Source organism: Sciurus carolinensis, chromosome 6 (genome assembly GCF_902686445.1).
Source record: "Sciurus carolinensis chromosome 6, mSciCar1.2, whole genome shotgun sequence".
NCBI classification, from domain to species: domain Eukaryota; kingdom Metazoa; phylum Chordata; class Mammalia; order Rodentia; family Sciuridae; genus Sciurus; species Sciurus carolinensis.
The window spans coordinates 44,297,762-44,318,591 of NC_062218.1; the positions used below are offsets into that span (position 1 = coordinate 44,297,762).

Below are 20,830 nucleotides of genomic sequence, written 5' to 3' on the forward strand. Positions count from 1 at the left end.
TTCTGCCAGCCTTCCTCCCTTCCTCATATACTTGAAGTACACTAAACCATCACCACAATCAAGATTGAAACATTTCCATTACCTCCAGAAGTTTCTTCCTTTTCCATTGGAATGCATATCCCTCCATCCTTGTCTGCAGGCAACCACGCTGATCTGGCCCTATAGAACAGCTTGTATTTTCCCAAATTTTACTTGAATATTATTTGAAATTCATTTAAATACAGTATGTCTTCCTGTTTTGTCTGTCTTCTTTCACTCAATTTTTTGAGATTAATGAGACATTGTTGCTTTTTATTGTTGAATAATTGTTGTTTTATGGACATACCATATTTGTTTATACCTTAATCTGTTAATGGACATTCATTCAAGTTTTCATTATTATTTCTGATACTTAGATGTCCAATCACAGATCCAGTGAGAACCTTGCAAGTTGGTTTTTACATCGAAGACCCCATCAGTTTTAATAACTCCTGTTTTTTGGGGTTTGTTTTTTTTGGTACCAGAGGCACTTAACCACTGAGCCATATCCCCAGCCCTTTTCTATTTTCAGACAGGGTCTTACTTAGTTACTTAGGGCTTCACTAAGTTGCTGAGGCTGGCTTTGAATTTGTGATCCTCCTGCCTCAGTTCCCAAATTGCTGGAATTAAAGGGTGCTTTTTGCAAAAGATTATCTGATTCCCTAAACATTTTCTGCCCCAGACTGGGTTTAAGATTGGGATTTAGGATAGAGAGAGAGAGAGAGAGAGAGAGAAATACTGAATCTCAAGCCATTGAGATGTAGAAAGTGTAGTTGTAAATCTTGAGCAACAAGCCCTTGGCCTCTGCCCTTGTAAAATGAGGGATAGACAAGTGCAGGGAACACTGGTGCAAAATTAGGCAACTCCGCACTGGACCCAACTCCAGTCAGGCCCCTGATACAACTCTTCTATAAATATTGGACACCCAGCCCAAGTCAGAGTTCCTTCTCACTCTTGAGGTGGCCTGCATTTTCCCTTGAATGTGTATCAACCTTCCTAAATAGAGTATATTGAACTTGGATTTTTGTTTATCCAGTATGTGAGAAATTATATTTCAATTACTGTTAATTTATAAATTTCTTAATATAAATAAAGCAAAGAATCATTTCTTATGTTCAGAAGCTATTTGATTTTATTCTTCGTGAGTTGGTCTTTTTTTTTTTTTTTTGCCGTGCTGGGGATTGAACCCAGGGCCTTGTGCTTGCAAGGCAAGCACTCTACCAACTGAGCTATATCCCCAGCCCTGGTCATTTTTTTTTTATCTTTTAGAAAATGGATAGTTTTTCTTCTTAATGGCAGAATCCCTTTTGAGTTGTGGATGTTATTCCTCTAATGTAAACTGCATGTATTTTCCCCTTTTTGACATTTAAAAATATTTTAACGTAGTCAAGTTTGCTGATTTAATGTTTGTTTTGGATTTTTGTCAAGGTTAAAAATGTTTTCTTTATTCCCAGTTTATAAAATCATTCACTCATGTGTTCTTCTAATACTTACACGATTTTACTGTTTTATTTACTGATTGATTGTGGTACTGGCTTTTGAACCCTGGGTATCAGGCATGCTATGCAAGTGCTCTACCAATGAGCTACATGCCCAGTCCTGGTTTTACATTTTACATGAATATTTCATCTATTTGAGTTCAGTGTTTATTATGGTGTTGAATAGATTGCCTAGATATTCTGAAACAATTCCTTTACAAGTATGAACAAAAATAATACTTGCATTCTATTGTGACATATAGCAAAACTTAACATGTTAGGAATTAATGTTAACTTGGTTTTGTACAGTTCTTCAAATAAACCTGTGTCTGAGTATGCATGTACTTCATCAGCTAGGATGGTTGTTGCCCTGCACTGGCATTTTGAAAATAGTCTGTGTGTTTAGGCTCAGGTATAATTGTAAAGTACAAGACTATGGAACATGTAAACCATTCTGGTTTTTTTGTTTTGTTTTGTTTTTTGTTTGTTTGTTTTTGTTTTTTTGGTACCAGATATTGAACCCAAGGGTGCTTAACAACTAAGCCTCATCCTCAGCGCCCTCCCCACACTTTTAAAAACTTTTTTATTTGGAGACAGGATTTTGCTAAGTTGCTTAGGACCTTGCTAAATTGCTGAGGCTGACTTTGAACTTGTGATTCTCCTGCTTCAGCCTCCTGAGCTGTTGGGATTATAGGTGGCACTTGGTATGTGCCACCATTACCGGCCACCATTCTGTTTTAAGCCTAATCAAAAAGTAGGCATTTCTGTTTGGTATGTGTTGTTCTCCAGCCATGATAGCAATAGTTGGTTGTACTTAACAATCAGTGCTTAATTTTTTAAAAAATAGGTTTGGAATTGTAGATGGACCTTTATTTTGTTTATTTATATGTGGTGCTGAGAATCAAACGCAGTGCCTCACACATGATAGACAAGCACTCTACCCCTGAGCTACAACCCCAGCCCAGTGCTTAATTTTTATTACAGATATAACTAAATGTATCTAGATAGTATAAGTACTTTTTTTTTTTTTTAAAGATTTTTCTTTTCTTTTTTTCTTTCTTTTTTTTTTTTTTGGGTAGTTGTAGATGGATAGCATGCCTTTCTTTATTTTTATGCTGTGCTAAAAATCTAACCCAGTGCCTCAGCCCCAGTGTAAGTACTTTTTAAAAAGTCTTTCATTTTGTTTTGTTTTGGTACCAGGAATTTAACCCAGGGGCACTTAACCACTGACCACATCCTTAGCCCTTTTTTAATTTTTTATTTTGAGAAAGAATGTCCCTGAGTTACTTAGGGCCTCCAAGTTGCTGAGACTGGCAAAAAGTCTTATTTTTGTTATAATTCCAGACTTAGAGAAAAGTTATAAGAATGGTATTAAAATTCTTGTGTGCATTTCACCTAAATATTCCAAATATTAATACTTTACCACATTTTCTTTTTCCTTTCTTTCTCCCTACACACGTGTATGTAAATGTGTGTATGTGTGTGTGTATTGTTGCATATAGTAGTAGAGTGCTTATGAATCTTAAGACTCTTGTCAGTGAGGAAGATCCATGGGTATATAGACTGAATATTCTTTGGTATTTGAATTTTCTCAGATTTTGAAAGCTGAAATTTCTAAAATGATACCAGTTTTTTGGTTGACCTGATATCAGTTGTGGTGATGATCTTTGCATTTTTTTCCTTTATATACTATATTCTAGTTAGGCACTAACATGAAGAGCTTACTCTTTCTGAGATTTTTTGTTTTAAACCAGTAAGCTATTATAGCTAGTAAAATTATCTGCTACAAATGAATGTATATGTGTCATGTCACTTAAATATTTAATATGTACCATTTGCCCAAGCTAGTGTATAATATTGCCTCATTTGGTAGTTTAAAAATCTTTGTTACTTCTTGTTGTATGTATGTATATATATATATATATATATATATATATATATATATATATACATGTTTGTGTTTATACTTTTCTTTGAACTATTTAGAATAAGATGTAGACATGTTGTCCATTTACCTCTAAATTCTTAAGGTACTTTAGTGTTTGTCTTCTGAAAATAAGAGCATTCTTTTGTGTAACCACAGTACAGATTGCAATGATCAGAATTAGGAAATAAGCATTGATATAGTTTTATTATCTACAGACTTAATCAGATTTTTACAATTAATGTTTGTTATAAGAAAGGGATTCTGTATTGGATTACCTAATTTGATTGTCGTGTCTTTAGTCTCACATAGTCTGTACCAGTCTTTTGACTTCCATGAGCTTGCAGTCTTTGAAAGATTATAGCTAGGCACGGTGGTGCACACCTGTAATACTAGCTGCTCGGGAGGCTGAGACAGGAGGATTGAGAGTTCAAAGCCAGACTCAGCAATGGCAAGGCACTAAGCAACTCAGTGAGACCCTGTCTCTCAATAAAACACAAAATAAGGCTGGGAATGTGACTCATTGGTCAAGTGCCCCTGAGTTCTATCCTTGGTACCAACCCAAAAGAAAAAAAAGGAAAGATTGCAGGCTAGTTATTTTACAGATTCTAACTCAGTTTGAGTTTGCTGTCTGATTGGTTATAATTACTTTTGGTAATTTGATAAAGTGTTTTAAGAAACAATGTGACCATTTCTTTTACTGTGAATTTAAAAGTAATTTAATGGAAACCTAATAAAACATGAAATGAAAAAGGAATAGTGTTCAGTTTTACCAGTTATTGAGTATTCTGAGCTTTGATTTGCAGTATTCATCTGTTTAAGTAATGATGTTTTTCTTCTTAGTGGTGTATATAATATATGGAACAGTATTTTTTAGTGTTCCCCTTAAAGTAAGAACTGATACGGCCGAATTTATTTTAAACTGTTTACATTTCCATTCAGGAAACGTTTTGATGCCAAATTGCAATCAGAGTCAGCTAATAGTGGAAAAAATAAGAGAGATGCAGATTTCGAAGGTACAGATGAATCTATTTTTGGAAAGAAGCCCAGGATAGAAGAATCAATAACTGAAGACTTGAGGTAATATTTCCATAGTAATAATGTTAGTAACTCTAATTTGGTATGAAATTTTAAAAAATTATTTATATGTTGATATTTTATAATACAGTTTTTGCTGAGTTAGGAAAATGAACATGAATATTCTTTATATACTCAGGCAAACATGTAAATATAGCACATTTATGTAAGTTTGGAGAATTGGAAGATGATATAGAAATGATTCATCTTGTGCCAATTTGAAGGGAAGAATCTTGAAACCTGATTTTTTTTTTAAAGGAAAAGTTATGTTTCCCTTTTTATTGTCTCAAGATGAGCACTGGAAGAGTAAAATAAGAAAGAAGAGTAAAACTGACTCAGTGGAAGGAGTAAGTGGGAAGAACCATTAGAAGGAATTAGATAGTCATTGTTGCATATAATAGTAGAGTGCTTATGAATCTTAAGACTCTTGTCAGTGAGGAAGATCCATGGGTATATATGACTGAATATTCTTTGGTATTTGAATTTTCTCAGATTTTGAAAGCTGAAATTTCTAAAGTGATACCAGTTTTTTGGTTGACCTGATATCAGTTGTGGTGATGATCTTTGCATTTTTTTTTTTTCCTTTATATACTATATTCTAGTTAGGCACTAACATGAAGAGCTTACTCTTTCTGAGATTTTTTGTTTTAAACCAGTAAGCTATTATAGCTAGTAAAATTATCTGCTACAAATGAATGTATATGTGTCATGTCACTTAAATATTTAATATGCACCATTTGCCCAAGCTAGTATATAGTATTGCCTCATTTGGTAGTTTAAAAATCTTTGTTACTTGTTGTTGTAATTATTGGGTTTTATTCAGTTACATGGATAAATATTATTGAGTTAAAGTAAATATCAGAAGTATAATAGAGAATAATGAATCTAGCACAGAAATATATCTAGTTTTCTTGAGTTTAACCACAGTCATGTCATCAGAGTCTAAACAGGCAGCCTAAATGAACATATTATAAGATTTCGATGAGAATAAGGAACACTTCTATAAATTATAACAACATCTAAATTAGCTAGTTTTAATTTTGTTTTCTATTGTATAATGATTTTTATAAGCAGCTTTATATGTTGAAGGAGTGACAGTGCTCTGAAGAGGTACTTCCTATTCAAAATAGTTGTTGGAACTATATTGATTTAATTTGAATAATCTTGGTGGCCTATTCTGTGTTTATAATAAATTCACTGAACACTTCGAATTCTCAGATGCATTTAATATGATAAATTTTCAGAGTATTAATAGCAGAACTTTTCCCAATATGAAATACTGATAATTGGGCAGGATCATTTTCTTTAACAATACAGATAGGAGGCTTGTTTATAGAAAAATAATTTGTGTCATTTTAATAATTTTTTTCTTTTAAGTTTGGCAGACCTGATGCCTAGAGTTAAGGTACAGTCAGTTGAAACTGTTGAAGGATGTACACATGAGGTAAGCACAAAAGACATGCACTACAGTAGTATTGTAAATGGGATTTTTCTTTGTACTGTCTGATCTGATGCTCAGTAAGCAGTTCAACCCTGAAGGCCTTGGAAACAATAAATGACTTCTGTGGAATATTCATAGTCAAGGGAAGAGCTCCAGGGCTTTGTGATGAAGCCTGGGTTCAGATGCTAGCCCAGCATTTTTTCTAACTACAGTCTTAAATAAATTTCTTAACCTCTTTGAACATTGTCTTTCGAATTTATAAAATTGGAATGATGGGGTTTACCTCCTGGGGTGATTGTAAAGATTATATAAGAAAATTTAGTGAAGTACCCAGCATAGAATAGGTGTTAAGTACTTGTTTATTCTCTTACTCCTAAAGTCAAGTAATAATGACATTTTTGCAGGTCACTTGATACTTCTTGTTCCAGTGACTAATAAATCGTAGTTTCTTTGTTGTGTCACAAGATGGTGGTCACTGATGGCCTTTAGTATCCATTTAGAAGTGAGAATTTATATCCCTAAGGCACATAATGGAACTTTAGCACTATTTCTTTTTATTAAGCCTTTTCCCAAGTATAGCAAGTTACTACTGGTAATTAGAGAATCTTTTTTTAATATATATATATATATATATATATATATTTTTTTTTTTTTTTTTTTAGTTGTCAATGTATCTTTATTTTTACTTATTTACATGTTGTGCTGAGAATCAAATCCAGTGCCTCACACATGCTAGACAAGCGCTCTACCACTGAGTCACAACTCCATACCCCTGGAGAATCATCCCCCTGGAGTATCTACTGAATGAGCAAAGAAATTCCAAATTAATAAAAATGGCTTTTTGTATAGATTTAGAACCTTATTTGGTAAAATACCTGTTTCAACAGAATGTTAAATTCTTAAATACATTTTCTATTGAAAAATCTATGTTTTCTCAGAAATAATGCTTAGTTTTTCAGATGTAATGCCAGTTCAACTCTAATTTTAGTCTCTATTCTATCTGGGCTTACAAAAGCCAGAAAAGTGGAGGGGAAAAAATATTTATCTACCTATCAGATTATCTGTCTATATGTCCTGCACTTAAGAGGTCAAAAGTTTTCCTGTGCTCTGTGATTATTTTCAAGTCTGCCATTCAATCATCTCCTTCTACTTTGTGAGCAGGTAACTTTTTCTGTTTCTTCATTTAGAGGCTTAAGTTGAAATGTTCTCTGATCATAACCTCTTATCACCAAGCCCATCTGCCCCATCATATCCACTAAAAGGAAAATATATTACCACTTCAGGCCAACTATAATTGTTCTGCCGATGTTCTTGGGTCTATAAACATCAAAAAAAATATTCTTTAAAAAAGTACCAGGAGAGATGTGGTGGAAGTCAGTTAACTTAACCGGAGATGGCTTCCCAGTTTGAGCATACCTTAGTGGGGATCACACCATGATTTGGGGTCTAACTTTTATATTCAGTTCTAGAAAATTGATTTTGTTATTATAGCTAAGGTTGGGTGCTCTAGGATAGACTCAGATTCATCAAACATACAAGAGATGGTGGGGTGGGGGGCTATACCAAGAATTTCATTTCTTCATTGGATAAGTAGTTGTCTCACTATTAAACTACCATGGAATCAAAATTATTAACTTAGTTTCTTGGAATCATAATAAAGAGTAATATATAGTCTTAAAGGAAAACCCGATGAAAACATTTCCTATCCCTTTTAAGTGTTCATTTACTCATGAGTTGTTTAAAATAACTCTTAAGTTAACCTAAGTTAACTTTTATAAGTTGTGCTGGATATACTACCAAATTCTAACTTCTAGTTCCACTTTATAGATTCCATTTTGAACATCACATTTCTTCTGAAACATCATTGGTACTTGGTTTTATTCATTAAGTTTCGTATTTTCTTAATCATATCCAATCTTTAGTCATTCCTTTCTAAAACTCTACCTACGTTATTTCAATTGTAATGGAGTCACCAGTTAACTAACAATCTCAATATTTCTAAGGCAGCTAATCTCATCCAGCTAATCTCATCAGTGTTATTGGAGTTTTGGCTTTTAGAAATGATTCCTAATTTCTGTACCTTACTTCAACCCATGGACTATTTATATACTAACTGTTTATATTCCTAGTATATGATTAGAAATATGTAAACATTGCTGATGTTAATCTGTTTAAGTCTTGAGAGTTTGGGTACACTGTGAACTCCAGATCTTAGTCTTTACTGGAAGAAAATTTCCTATTCCAAGGAATTAGAGGTATCATTTTATTCCATAGAATTTTTTTTTCATGTGGTGACATCCTATTTTAGTTCTTTTCTTCTACCTTTTTGAGCATTCATAAATGTTAGTTAATACATTAAGATAGCTAAAACAGGATCTAGGTCTTAATAAACAATTTCTTCAGGGAGATAACCTTACAAGTTTTCTGTTACATTAACATTAGACCAGAGCTGTTAGAGGTATTTTTAAATGTTGTAGGTTTAGCTTTTTGCCTTGTTGGGCAGGGTAGTTTTATGTCTCAGACTATTAGAAACATTCTAGTTGATCACTTTGATTTTTTTCAAGCCATTATTGATTTTTTAAAAATATTTTTTAGTTGTCAGTGGATCTTTTATTTTATTCATTTATTTATATGTGGTGCTAAGGATTGAACCCAGGGCATCACACATGCTAGGAAAGTGCTCTACCACTGAGCCACAACTTCAGTCCTGCATCATTGATTTTTGAAGTGCTGAATATCAAATAGTTTGTGTTTTGTTTTGTTTTTAACTATGACATCAGGTTGCGCTTCCTGCAGATGAGGATTATTTACCACTTAAACCTCGGGTTGGAAAAGCAGCAAAGGTATGTTCTTTGGATAATACAGTTTATAAAGTTTGCAAGACTCTGTTTTCCTTAGAAATCTTTTTAAAAAAATTTTTTTTGATACTTTTCAATGTATAGATACCAGAAAGATGACAACTAAAGAATATAGTGGGGACTATAACAAAAAACAGTCATTCTGGAAACTAAGAATTATGTGATGAGATACTACAACATTGGAATAGTGATTCTTAACCTTTTTAAACAATCTAATGAAGTTATTAATCTTTCTTTAGGAAAAAATGCACATTTGCAAGTGGTGCTATAGTTTTAGAGGTTTTAACAAGCTTCTAGTGAAACCCAAACTGATTTCATTTGATGAATTTTGAAGTTCTGATAGACCTTAAATGATTAACACATTTTTGAGGTTTTTTTCCCCAAGTAATTTTCTCTAAATAAAAAAGGAAGTATGGAGGAGTAAGCTTGGAGCTCTTAAAGCCTTATAATTGTGTTTTTCTGCCTCTTCTGAATAAAGTTAAATAAGGGATTACATTTTTCAGAACCTCGGAGTTCCCATCTTTGAAATAATATATACCCGTTTTAGGGGTTATGAAGATTAATTACGATATATGGAAAATGTGCACAATACCTGTCACATGACATATTTCTTATAAATACTTATGATTGTTTTATTATTACCTAAGTGTAATGTAATAATGGAAAGTGGAAAAAAAGTGTTTTTACTCTTTCTGATTTTCCCTAGAAGGTGGTATATTTCCTAAATAGAATCATAAAGGAATGCTTTTGGGGGTAGTCTTTCTCTTGATATTAAGTGTGCTCTGAGATAGCTAGGTTTTTTTCATGCAGATATTAATATTTCGTTTTTATAGGAGTACCCGTTCATTCTTGATGCTTTCCAAAGAGAAGCCATTCAGTGTGTTGATAATAATCAGTCTGTTTTAGTGTCTGCCCATACGTCAGCAGGGAAGACTGTATGTGCTGAGTAAGTAACCTTCTTTTTAAATAAAATCCTAAAATCAACTAGAAAGTGATAAGAGGAAGGCATCCTTGCCTGTTCCAGATGGTAGGGAAAATATATTCCATTTTTCATCATTAAGCAGAATATTACCTGTGGGTTTTTCAGAGATTCGTCAATAAGTTTGGGGCAGATTTCTTCTGTTCTTCCTAGTTTGCAGAGATTGTGTATGTATATCTGTGCACACACACGTATGCATATAAAATATTTCCATTATAAATTTTGTCAGATGCTTTTTGGGGGTCATGTATTGAAATGATACGTTTTTATTTTGTTTTTGGTTTTTTGTTGTTCTGCTGTTGTGATGAAATATGTTGATTGACTTTCAAATTATGTATCATTATGAGAAAAACAGTATATGGTCATGATATACGTCTTTATTACTATAATGTTGGAGTAGATTAGTTAAATTTTTGTTAAGAATTTTCATGGTGATGTTTACTTCTATATTTTTTCCTGGTTGATCTGGCTAGAGGTCTGTTAATTTGTATTAATCTAAAAAATTCAGCTTTTAATTTCATTGATTTTTCTCTATTCTGTTTTCCATTTAATTGACTTTCATTCTGATCTTACTTTCTTTCACTTATTTTGGGCTTCAGTTGCTCTTTTAATAGTTTCTTTAGGAGAAAAGGTTGAGATAATTAATTTGAGATCTCTTTTTCCTAACATATGCATTTAATGATGTCAATTTCATCTAACATTGTTGTAGCTATATCCCACAAATTTTATTATGTCTTATTTGACATATTTGTGAAATGTTTTTAAAATCTTGATAAATTATGTCATCATTTTCCTTCTGCATGAAGAAATTCCTTAAATATTTATTGTAGTACAAGTCTACTGAAGAGAAATTGTTTTAACTCGTATACATCTAGAACAGTCTTTTTCTTTTTTGAAAATATTTTTCCTCAGTGTAGAATTCTAATATTTTTAAGACCATCTTTTTATCTTGCATAATTTGTGACCACAAAATTTGCTGTGCTCCTTTGTTTCTCTGTGTATGTTTTTTTTTCCTGGGTCTGCTTTAAATATATTATCTTTATCACTGGTTTTAAGCATTTTGCTCATGGTATATCCTTAGTGTAGTTTTCATGGATTTTAGGTTTGTTTTTTGCAGTGCTCCCATGGTTCTCATTCTAGGACTCTACTTACATTATGACAAAGTTAACTTACTGATTCTCTGTTCGTTTTTTTTCTTTTGAGTTTTATTTTTGGGTCATTTCTAATGCAGCATCTCAAATTCATTAATCTTCTGAATTGTCAAATCTGCCATTAATCTCATTTAGATGTCTTTTTTAAGAAATTTCAAATGTTGTGGTTTTCTTTGCTAGAAGTCCAATTTATTTATTTTTTGGTGCTTATCATAATCCTATAAGAAACAATCCTGAATGTCATAGTCTTTCAGGAATATTGAAATCCTCAAAGATGAAAATCCCTAAAGTTCTGAAGATCAGTTCCAAAAAATTAAAATCCCCAAAGTTGAAAATTCTGACAGAATCCTGAAAACCAGTTTGCATTGGGGGAAAAATGGCTATATGAAAGTTGTAGAAGGATGAATTCTGGGAAGGGATTAGTGTGTTTTCTGTTGCATTCACAATAGTTGTATCGTGTCAGATGGAGTGAAAACCTAGAAACAAGGTAAAACATTATTTTGTGTGTTTGTGAGGGTGTTTCCAGTGGAGATGAGTATGTGAGTCTGAACTAGGTGAGGAAGATCTGCTCTCTAGAGAATGAATATGAACGTATTCTTTAAGGAAAGACTTGCCTAAAAGAAGAAAATCTGTTATAGCCACAGGAGGCTTGGGAATAAAATTAACAATCATGAAAGTTGGCCAACTCTTAGGGACTACATTGGTACAATTGCGCATATTTTGTCCCCATAGGCAGGTTTTCATATGTTGGGTTTTTTTTTTTTTTTTTTTTTTTTTTTTTTTTTTTTTGCTGTGCTGGGGATTGAACCCAGGGCCTTGTGCTTGTGAGGTAAGCACTCTACCAACTGAGCTCTCTCAGCAGCTCGATTTTTTTTTTCTTTTGTTAGGTTTTTTTGTTTTGTTTTGTTTTGTTTTGTTTTAACTTTTTTTTACTTGCCATAAGACCCAGGCCCTTGATTATACTGGGCAAGTGCTCTGCCACTGCACTATATATACTCCAGCCCTTTTTCCACTATTTTAAATTGCCAGCATTTTTTAAAAACATAATTTGTTATGCTCTGTGTTTCATCTTTGCATCTTTTCCTGTATTGGAGAATAAATTGAATATAAAAACTTTAAAAGAGCTCAATTTATGTTTTGTATTTGTTTAAAAAGAAAAAGTAAAATAAAGAAGATCCAAATAAAAACTAAGGGAATTCAGTGTCAACAAACAGACCTGTGCTACAAAAAATATTCCTAAAAATACTTCAGGTTGAAAGAAAATACCACCAAAGAATTAAAGAGTTAAGACCGTATGGTCAGACACAGTGGTACATGCCTGTAATCCCATGGACTCTGGGGGCTGAGGTAGGAAGATTCCAAGTTCCAGATCAGCCTCTACAACTTAAGTCCCTGTCTCAAATAAAAAATAATACTGATATATTTCAGTAGTAGAGCACCTCTGGGTTCAATCCCCAGTACTGTGGGGAAGGGGAATAAAAAAAAAAGAAAGAAATACATGGGTGTTTTTAAAGACCATTATTCTTGAAATTATGGCATTTGCCAGTAAATGGATGGAACTGGACTATCAGACTAAGTGAAATAAGCCAGTCCCAAAAAACCAAAGGCCAAATGTTCTGTCTGATAGTGGATGCTAAGACTCAATAAGAGGGGGAAGGGAGAGATCGGATTAGACAAAAGAGAATAAATGGAAGTGGGTATGAGAATAGAAAAGACAGTAGAATGAATGGAACATAACTTTCCTATGTTCATATATGAAAGTCTTCAAGAAGTACTGATCAGTAAAGTTTTAGGTAACTATCTGAAACCAGGCAAAAACAACCCAAATGAGTAGAGATAAAAATGACCAAATCTCACTCAGAACTAGGAGTTATCCAGCCACCATGGAAAACTTTATGATTCACAAGAAACTGGGTAGAATATCAAGAAGAGTACTGAGTAGTAAGAAAATTTTGCCCAGCATTAGTCTAAATGCTGCTCTGGTCCTGCCTAAAATAATCATAAAAGTAAACCTCAAAAGGAAGACATTTTCCCAAGTAATTTAATTATACTCCAGAACAAATACCACAAATACATATAAGAATGAAATATATTTAGCATTCAACAAGATGAATTCCATGATGTATTGGCACCTAATAAAAAAAATAGCAGGTGTACAAAGAAGAAGGAAAATACAGTCTAAAATCAGAGAGCACAGGAATTAATAAAAATAGGCCCAAATAAGACCAATGAACAAATGAGTAAGCAAGGATATTAAGTTACTATAACTATATTTTACATGCTCAAAGATAACATGTTAGTGTTTGCCTTGCAAGCACAAGGCCCTGGGTTCAAATCCCCAGCACCGCAAAAAAAAAAAAAAAAAAAAAAGATAACATGTTAAGTAGGAACACAGAAAACACTGAAAGACCTAAGTCAAACTTCAAAATATTTCCCCATCACTCTAGTCTTTTGAGGATTTCGATCATAGCTGGCCACTTTAAGTTGTTCCAGAGTCCACTGATGTTTTCTTTACTTTCTTTTATTTTTTGGTTTTTATTCTGTTTAATTTTGGTAGTTTCTACTGTTATGGCTTCAAATTTATTCATAACTGTCTGCAGTATCAGATCTTCTCCTATGTTTTTCATCTTAGACACTGCATTTTTCTGTCACTGGATATAGAATAAACTTGGTAGTTTTTGTTTTGTTTTGTTTTGTTTTTAACACTTGCAATAAGTCTTTCTCCTAATGCTATTTCATTCTTCTTTGTTGTTTTTGTCTGTTTGGTACCCAGGACTGAACCCAGGGGTGCTTAAGAGTGCACCAAGCCATATCCCCAACCCCTACCTCACCTGCCTTTTTTGAGACAGGATCTTGCTAAGTTGCTTAGAGACTCTAACTTGCTGAGTCTGGTTTTGAACTTGCAATCCTCCTTTCTCAACTTCCCAAGCCAGTGGGATTACAGGCATGTGTCACTGTGCCCTGGCTACCTCATTGTTTCTGAGAAGTTATTAGCCTTAATTATGGTGTTCTTTTGTATTTTCTCCTCTGTGTATTGCTTTCTGTTGCTGCTGTTTTTCAAAGACTTTGTTACTCAGTAGTTTACTGTGATGCTTCTAGATAAGGTCCTTTTTCAAGTTGTCATTTGGTTGTGTTGTTAATACTTTGAGTCTCTGTTGAGATTGCCTCCTTACTGATTCTTTGTCCTGTTTTCTCTGATTCTTAGAAAAAAGCATCTTGCATTTTAAGGACATCTTTCTGATTGCTGTTTTGAAGTGTTTTTCTGCTAAGTCCAATATCTGGGCAACTCTGAACAGTTTAAGTCTTATCATACTGTTCATTTTATATATTAATTTTTTTAAAGTAGCATATAGCATCCTTGTGTGTTTTTTTCCATATCTTAAAATTTCTATTTGATCATTTTGGGACAAGTTTTAATTTTTTAAATTGCTGGTTTCATTATTTTGGGTGATAACTGAAATGAATACTTTTTTATTTCCTCAACTAGATCATGAGGCTGTAGTGAACAGAAGCTATATCTTTAACACGGAGGATCTACCATAGTGTCAGAAGTATTTCTAATTTTGTGGTCTTTAATACTTTACTGAATTTTCTTTAAAAACTTCAGATTCTAATAATAGCTGTGGAAAAACTTTTCCATAATCAGAAACTACCAAAACTTTCAGTTAAGAACTGATTTAATAACTATTACATCTGGGTGAAAGAATACATATAAATTGACTTGTTTGTGAAACTCTGGAAAATAAAAACCCACTTCATTTTCTACAGTTTCCTCATCATACTCCAGAAATATAAAAACTGACAAGCAGAGGTTCTAAATTTGGAGGCCCATTAGTAGTATCAAAGGTGTTATCTTGTAGGAAATAGGGTAACTATTAGTAATCCATTGGTATTGGCAGTTAAGTTTTATTAACTCTGAGTGAGCAGAGTTAAAAAAAAGCTCGTATTCATTTATACTACTACATTTAAGATTATAATATTATAATACTTATTAGTATAGTTATGTGTAGTAAATAGAAAAGATATAAATGTTCTGCAGAGTCAGTGTTGAAAATAAGAAATGAAGGAAAGTTTGAACATAATTTACATACTAACAGTTTTTGAAATCACATACTTGAAAGAAGTTTTATAGTTTTTTTGTTATTCCATTTTACATGTTTAGGTATGCCATTGCATTGGCCTTAAGGGAAAAGCAACGTGTAATATTTACCAGCCCAATTAAGGCTCTGAGTAACCAGAAGTACCGTGAAATGTATGAAGAATTTCAAGATGTTGGTCTCATGACTGGAGATGTGACTATTAATCCTACAGCATCTTGTCTTGTTATGACTACAGAGGTAATTTATATAGTGCCTCACCTAACTTTTCCTTTTAGAACCTAATATTTTATCACTTTTTAGATAAAATGCAATACTTTATTTTCTGAGTGTACTGATTTGAAATGAATACAATTTATTTTACAATGTTCTAGTAACAACTGGGTGTGGTGACACACACCTGTAATCCCAGCAGCTCTGGAGGCCTAAGCAGAAGGACTGCTAGTTTAAAGCCAGCCTCAGCAAAAGTGAGTTGCTAAGCAACTCAGTGAGACCCTGTCTCTAAATAAAATACAAAATAGGGCTGGGGATGTGGCTCAGTGGTTGAGTGCCCCTGAGTTTAATCCCCGGTACCTCAAAAAATTTTTTTTTCTAGTAACATTAAATGTATTTCCAAATTACTGATACTCCTGTCATGTTGTATAGATTATTTTTTTCAAGTACTTTAAAGTGTTTTTTACTGTCAGTGGCATGAAAAGTTTTGTTGGTTTTGTATATACAGTTTGTTATAAGTAGTGGTTCTTTTTGTTCCATGCGATTTTTTGTTGTTGTTGTTCTTCATCTTTGTTTTGATTGTTAAGTAGGTAAATAATTAGCTTTTTAAAAAATACAGTAATTTATATTTAGCCTCTTCTCATGATGATAGTTAAATTTTGCAATACTTTCTAAGGTCTAGACTCGATTTACTATTTTTACTGTCTGAAGTACTTTTGTTCATACTTTAGTAATATCCTTTCATTTTACAAGGATATAGTACAATAGAGAGCATAAATTAGGTTCTGTCTTGAGAGCCAGCCAAAAGCTTCTCTCACTTTTCATTTTGGTGCTCATTGTAACTTAGGCATCAAATCTATCTGTGGAAGGTTTCTTTTAACTCTAAAAATATAATAATAAAGATTGTTACACAGAATCTGTGTTGTGAAGAGATGATACAGAACAAAATGGGCAAACTATGGGATTCAGTGTCTCAAGATAATTTAACTTTCTTTCATATCCTGGAAAGTGCTGTGTATAAAAGGAAGTGGTTTTATAGCCTAGGTAAACAGAGAGTAGGGGTGATAATAGTTCTCTTCTTGATTATATCTGATTAGTAACTCAAGTTGAGAAGTCAGAAATACATGGCCACCTAAAATTACTTTAATATATCCAAAGAATATTCAGAATTCCTTAATGGGAAAAAGAAAGTTTTTGTTTATTAGATGTTGTGCCAAAATCCTGCTAAATACCGTCCCCTCCCCCCCCCCCTTTTTTTTTTTTAAGATTTTAAGAAGTATGCTGTACAGAGGTTCTGAAGTAATGCGAGAAGTTGCTTGGGTCATTTTTGATGAAATCCATTACATGAGAGATTCAGGTATATTCTTCAATGTTGAGATGTGTACCATGTATTTTCCTAAAGAATGGCATTAGGATTTTGAACCAAAAATAGCTCAATTTTGATTTAAATTTAAAAAAAAAATTTTTTTAATCATAGATGGACTTAATACCTTTATTTCTTTTTATGTGGTGCTGAGGATTGAACCCAGTGCCTCACGCATGCTAGGTGAGCACTCTACCACTGAGCCATAGCCACAGCTGCTGCTTTCAATTTTTTTGTGCTTAGAATTCTAATAAACTATCACTTCTTTAAATTTTGGGCATCATAATATAATACTTCCCTCGGAATTTCAAGTACATCTCCTTAACCCAACTTTTGTTGTGTAAGAAAATATAAATTGAAATAAAGCAAAGTAGGGCTTGGGGGTGTACATCATTGTTAAAGCATGAGACCCTGGGTTCAATTCCCAGCACCACAAAAAAACAGAAAACACACAAAAAAAACCAAAAGCTTACTTTTAATAGAGAACTCTTTGATATCACCTATGTTATAGAATTTCTAAAACTTCAAGCTTACAAAGTTAACATTCTTGGTTTTTATTGTTAGTTTAGTTTTTTAAGAACACTGAAATGTGTGTTTATGGTTAAAAAATAGAAGTAGGTATTATGAAATAAAAATGAGCAAAGAGAAAAAAGTATAAGTATCCTTTACTATCATGGAAAAGTAAGTATAGTGAAATTTTGGGAGTACTAGGAGAGCTAACATTAACAGATTTAAAAGGTAATGTTTCATGTATACACACTAAAAACAGGATTTAATATTTTATTTAGACTAAAGCACTGAATTTGCCTGTGTTTTTGCTAAAAGTAATAGAATTTAACAAAGCTTTAAGCAAATCACTCTTGCCAACTTTATTTCATTAAGCTGTGAACAGAGTGGTTTTGGTTTTAAAATCATGAATTCTGTATTGATTTGTTTATTTTAGGGAGGAAGCTATCAAACTGACTTTTCTGGGTTTTTCCATTTTAATAAAAACTGACTTATTTGAATTCTATCGTTCATCAAATCTTTCATCTTCAGAGGACCATGATGGTAATTTGAAGGAAGGATGCCATATGGAACAGTAATAGTTTTAACTTCCAAATTTGTTGCTATAATTTTCTACAGGCTGTTAACTTCAGCTTTTTAAAGTGAAGTAGAAATTTTGTTTTCCTGCCTTGTCACTAATGGCAAGGATTTGGTCTGGAACTGCTTTTTTCAGACTATTTCAGAGTATGCATTATATTTATGGTGGTTTAGTGTACTAACTTTGTGCTTCTCAGCTTCATGATGGAAAAAGTATAATAGTTTTCAGTAGGTCCTGTTACTAAAAATACACTTGTGTAAAGTGTTCTGCACTTTTAATGACTAAGTTTAAGAGAAATGATTTTAGATAATTGTCACCAAAATGTCACTGAATTCCAGATTCAATAAATTATATTTATTTTTTTCAGAACGAGGCGTGGTATGGGAAGAAACTATTATTTTGCTTCCTGATAATGTTCATTATGTCTTTCTTTCGGCTACTATTCCAAATGCCCGACAGTTTGCTGAATGGATTTGCCATTTACATAAACAGGTTTTTTTTTTCTCTCTTTTGATGATGTCATTATTTTAAAATGTTATGGGTTGGCCTTACTATACTTTTTTTCTAATACTATTCAGAATAAAGACATTTAGTACTTCTCATACAAGTAGCTTATCAAAATCATCTAATGTTTTAGAAATGCTGATTTCTGAGTACCATCTCAAACCCTTGGAAGCTAGATTTTTTAAAAGTTTCTAAGTTAATCCCGACTATCCACCAAGTTTGAAAATGACTGCATTTCCTCTAACAGTAAGACAAATACACAGTAGAGTTTCTTTCTGCTAAGGCCTTGGTACCTAGTCATCTCTTGAACGTTTGATTTGATTTTTCTCACATAACATCATCACATTTTCTGTTGTTTCCATTTTGCTTTGCTAGTGCAGATTTAGCATCTGTACAGGATCTTGTAAAAAGCATTCATTTATACATACTGAATTTTGTTTTTTGCCCTTGATTTTTCCTTTACACTAATACCCTCATGAGCTTTTTTTTATTTTAACCTGTTTTATGAGCTTTCCTACAGAATGTTTTTAATATCTTTCCCACCCTAATGTTGCCTACAGGATAGAAACCCAGTGGATTTTCTGAAATAGCTAGATCTAGCTGCTGCTTTAGAAAGATTTTGAAAAGCCTTTGTGGGGTACAAACAGTTCATTTACCTCAGGAATCCTTTGTATCACCATATTATGCCATAGAAACAGAGCATGTTCTGTAATTACAGTATCCCAGGGGTAGAGATAGGTAATGGGTAAGTGGGTAATTGAAGTATAGGATTATTTTCCCTGATTTAGGGAATTGGTAAATTGAGAAAGTCTTAGTATGATTTTGGTAGATTAATGTTTCTTCTTTCCTCTTAACTAGTTTTAAAAAGATTCTTTTAAAAAGTATTTTTTTTAAATGTTTAAATCACTATTGTAATTCCATGAGATCTCTTGGATAGGTCAAATACACAGTTTTATTTTGAAGAGATAAAAAGTTTAAATATGTAAATATTTCTTTCTTTTTACAGCCTTGTCATGTCATTTACACAGATTATCGGCCTACTCCATTGCAGCACTACATTTTTCCAGCAGGGGGAGATGGCCTTCACCTTGTGGTTGATGAAAATGTAAGTATTTGTCATTCTTATTCTGTCATACTTTATTATCTTGTTTTTCCATGAACTAGAGCAAAATGGCAGAGATTCATATTTTTTCTCAAGTAGTTTCACATTCCAAAATTTATATTTTTAAAATATTTTTATTTCAAAACTTATATTTGATGCTAGACACTGTGGAATAGACATACCTTTAGTTCCAGCTACTTGGGAGGCTGAGGCAGGAGGATTGTTTAGTTCCAGGAATTGGAGGCCAACCCTGAGCACCATAGACCCTGGCCTAAGAATAAATTAATAAAATTATATTTGAGACTTGTGTTTTTCTTATGCATTAATTTTCTTGTCTTCCTTTTCTAGCATTTAAAGATGTCTGGAGAATTGAGGCTGTAGATGTGTTTCAGATGTTTTATGCCTCACTTTTCACAGTTTCATTCCTTCTTTATTCCCTTTTATTACCTCTCACTGTGGGTCTTTTAATTATTTTAGTAACCTTTGTTATATTTACTACTAAATTGTTTTATTATTTGATTAAGCTTTGTGTTTGAGGTATGAAAATTGTTTGAATTATGATTAAATGTATTTGGAGTTACATAGAAAAGTCTTTGATTTCAGGGTGACTTCAGAGAAGATAATTTTAATACTGCAATGCAAGTGCTTCGAGATGCAGGTGATTTGGCAAAAGGGGACCAGAAGGGACGGAAAGGGGGAACAAAAGGTAATTTGGCACTTTGTTTCAAGAGGATTTTACATGTAAATTGTATATTCAAATTATTCTGACATTTTATGTCTTTAATGTTTTTCTCAGGAATCTACTTAGAGATCTAGATAATATGTAAAAATAAAAGATTGATCTCTACATTAATTTTGATATAATTTGCATAGAATACAAGTCACCCAATTAAACTATACAATTCAGTGGTTTTTAGTAAATTCACATCATCATCACAGTCAGCTTAATTCAGATATACTTCACATATGGATATAACTTGGAGGTTTTTATTATATTCGTTCAGTTATAAAACCATGACCACTGTGTAATTCCAAAATATTTTCATCAACCTTAAAAGAATCTCTGCATACCTTAATAATCATTCCCTATCTTCTTTGGTCCTCACCCCATGGACTTAGGCAATTACTAATCTACTTTCCTTTTCTATAAATTTGTCTTTTCTAGACATTTCATATAAATGGAATCATAAATGGTCTTTCGTGACTGGCTTTTTAATGTTTTTAAGGTTCATTCCAATTATATTGTGTCAGTACTTCATTTTTTTGTTTTTAATATGCTCTTTTATTATTTTTAGTTGTTGATGGACCTTTATTTTATTCATTTATTTATATGTGGTGCTGAGAATCAAACTCAGTGCCTCAGACATGTCAGGCAAGTGTTCTACCACTGGGCCACAGCCCCAGTCCATTTCATTCCTTTTTATGGTCAAATAGCATTCCATTTTATGGTTAATACCACATTTTATTTTTCCATTCACTCAGTGAACATTTGGGTTTCCAGATTTTGATTGTTATGAATAATGTTGTATAAACATTCTCCT

At 32.7% G+C, this 20,830-nt stretch overlaps 1 protein-coding gene across 1 annotated transcript in view; it reads left to right on the plus strand.

The window, feature by feature from the left end:
- Mtrex (Mtr4 exosome RNA helicase) overlaps positions 1-20,830 on the plus strand; it is a 93,169-nt gene that overhangs the window by 3,785 nt on the left and 68,554 nt on the right. The window contains exons 2-10 of the mRNA XM_047555985.1: positions 4,363-4,500; positions 5,875-5,941; positions 8,719-8,781; positions 9,630-9,742; positions 15,089-15,263; positions 16,503-16,593; positions 18,051-18,175; positions 19,194-19,292; positions 19,893-19,995. Of these exons, the coding sequence (XP_047411941.1) occupies positions 4,363-4,500; positions 5,875-5,941; positions 8,719-8,781; positions 9,630-9,742; positions 15,089-15,263; positions 16,503-16,593; positions 18,051-18,175; positions 19,194-19,292; positions 19,893-19,995 (974 nt within the window). The remainder of the gene's footprint in view (positions 1-4,362; positions 4,501-5,874; positions 5,942-8,718; positions 8,782-9,629; positions 9,743-15,088; positions 15,264-16,502; positions 16,594-18,050; positions 18,176-19,193; positions 19,293-19,892; positions 19,996-20,830) is intronic.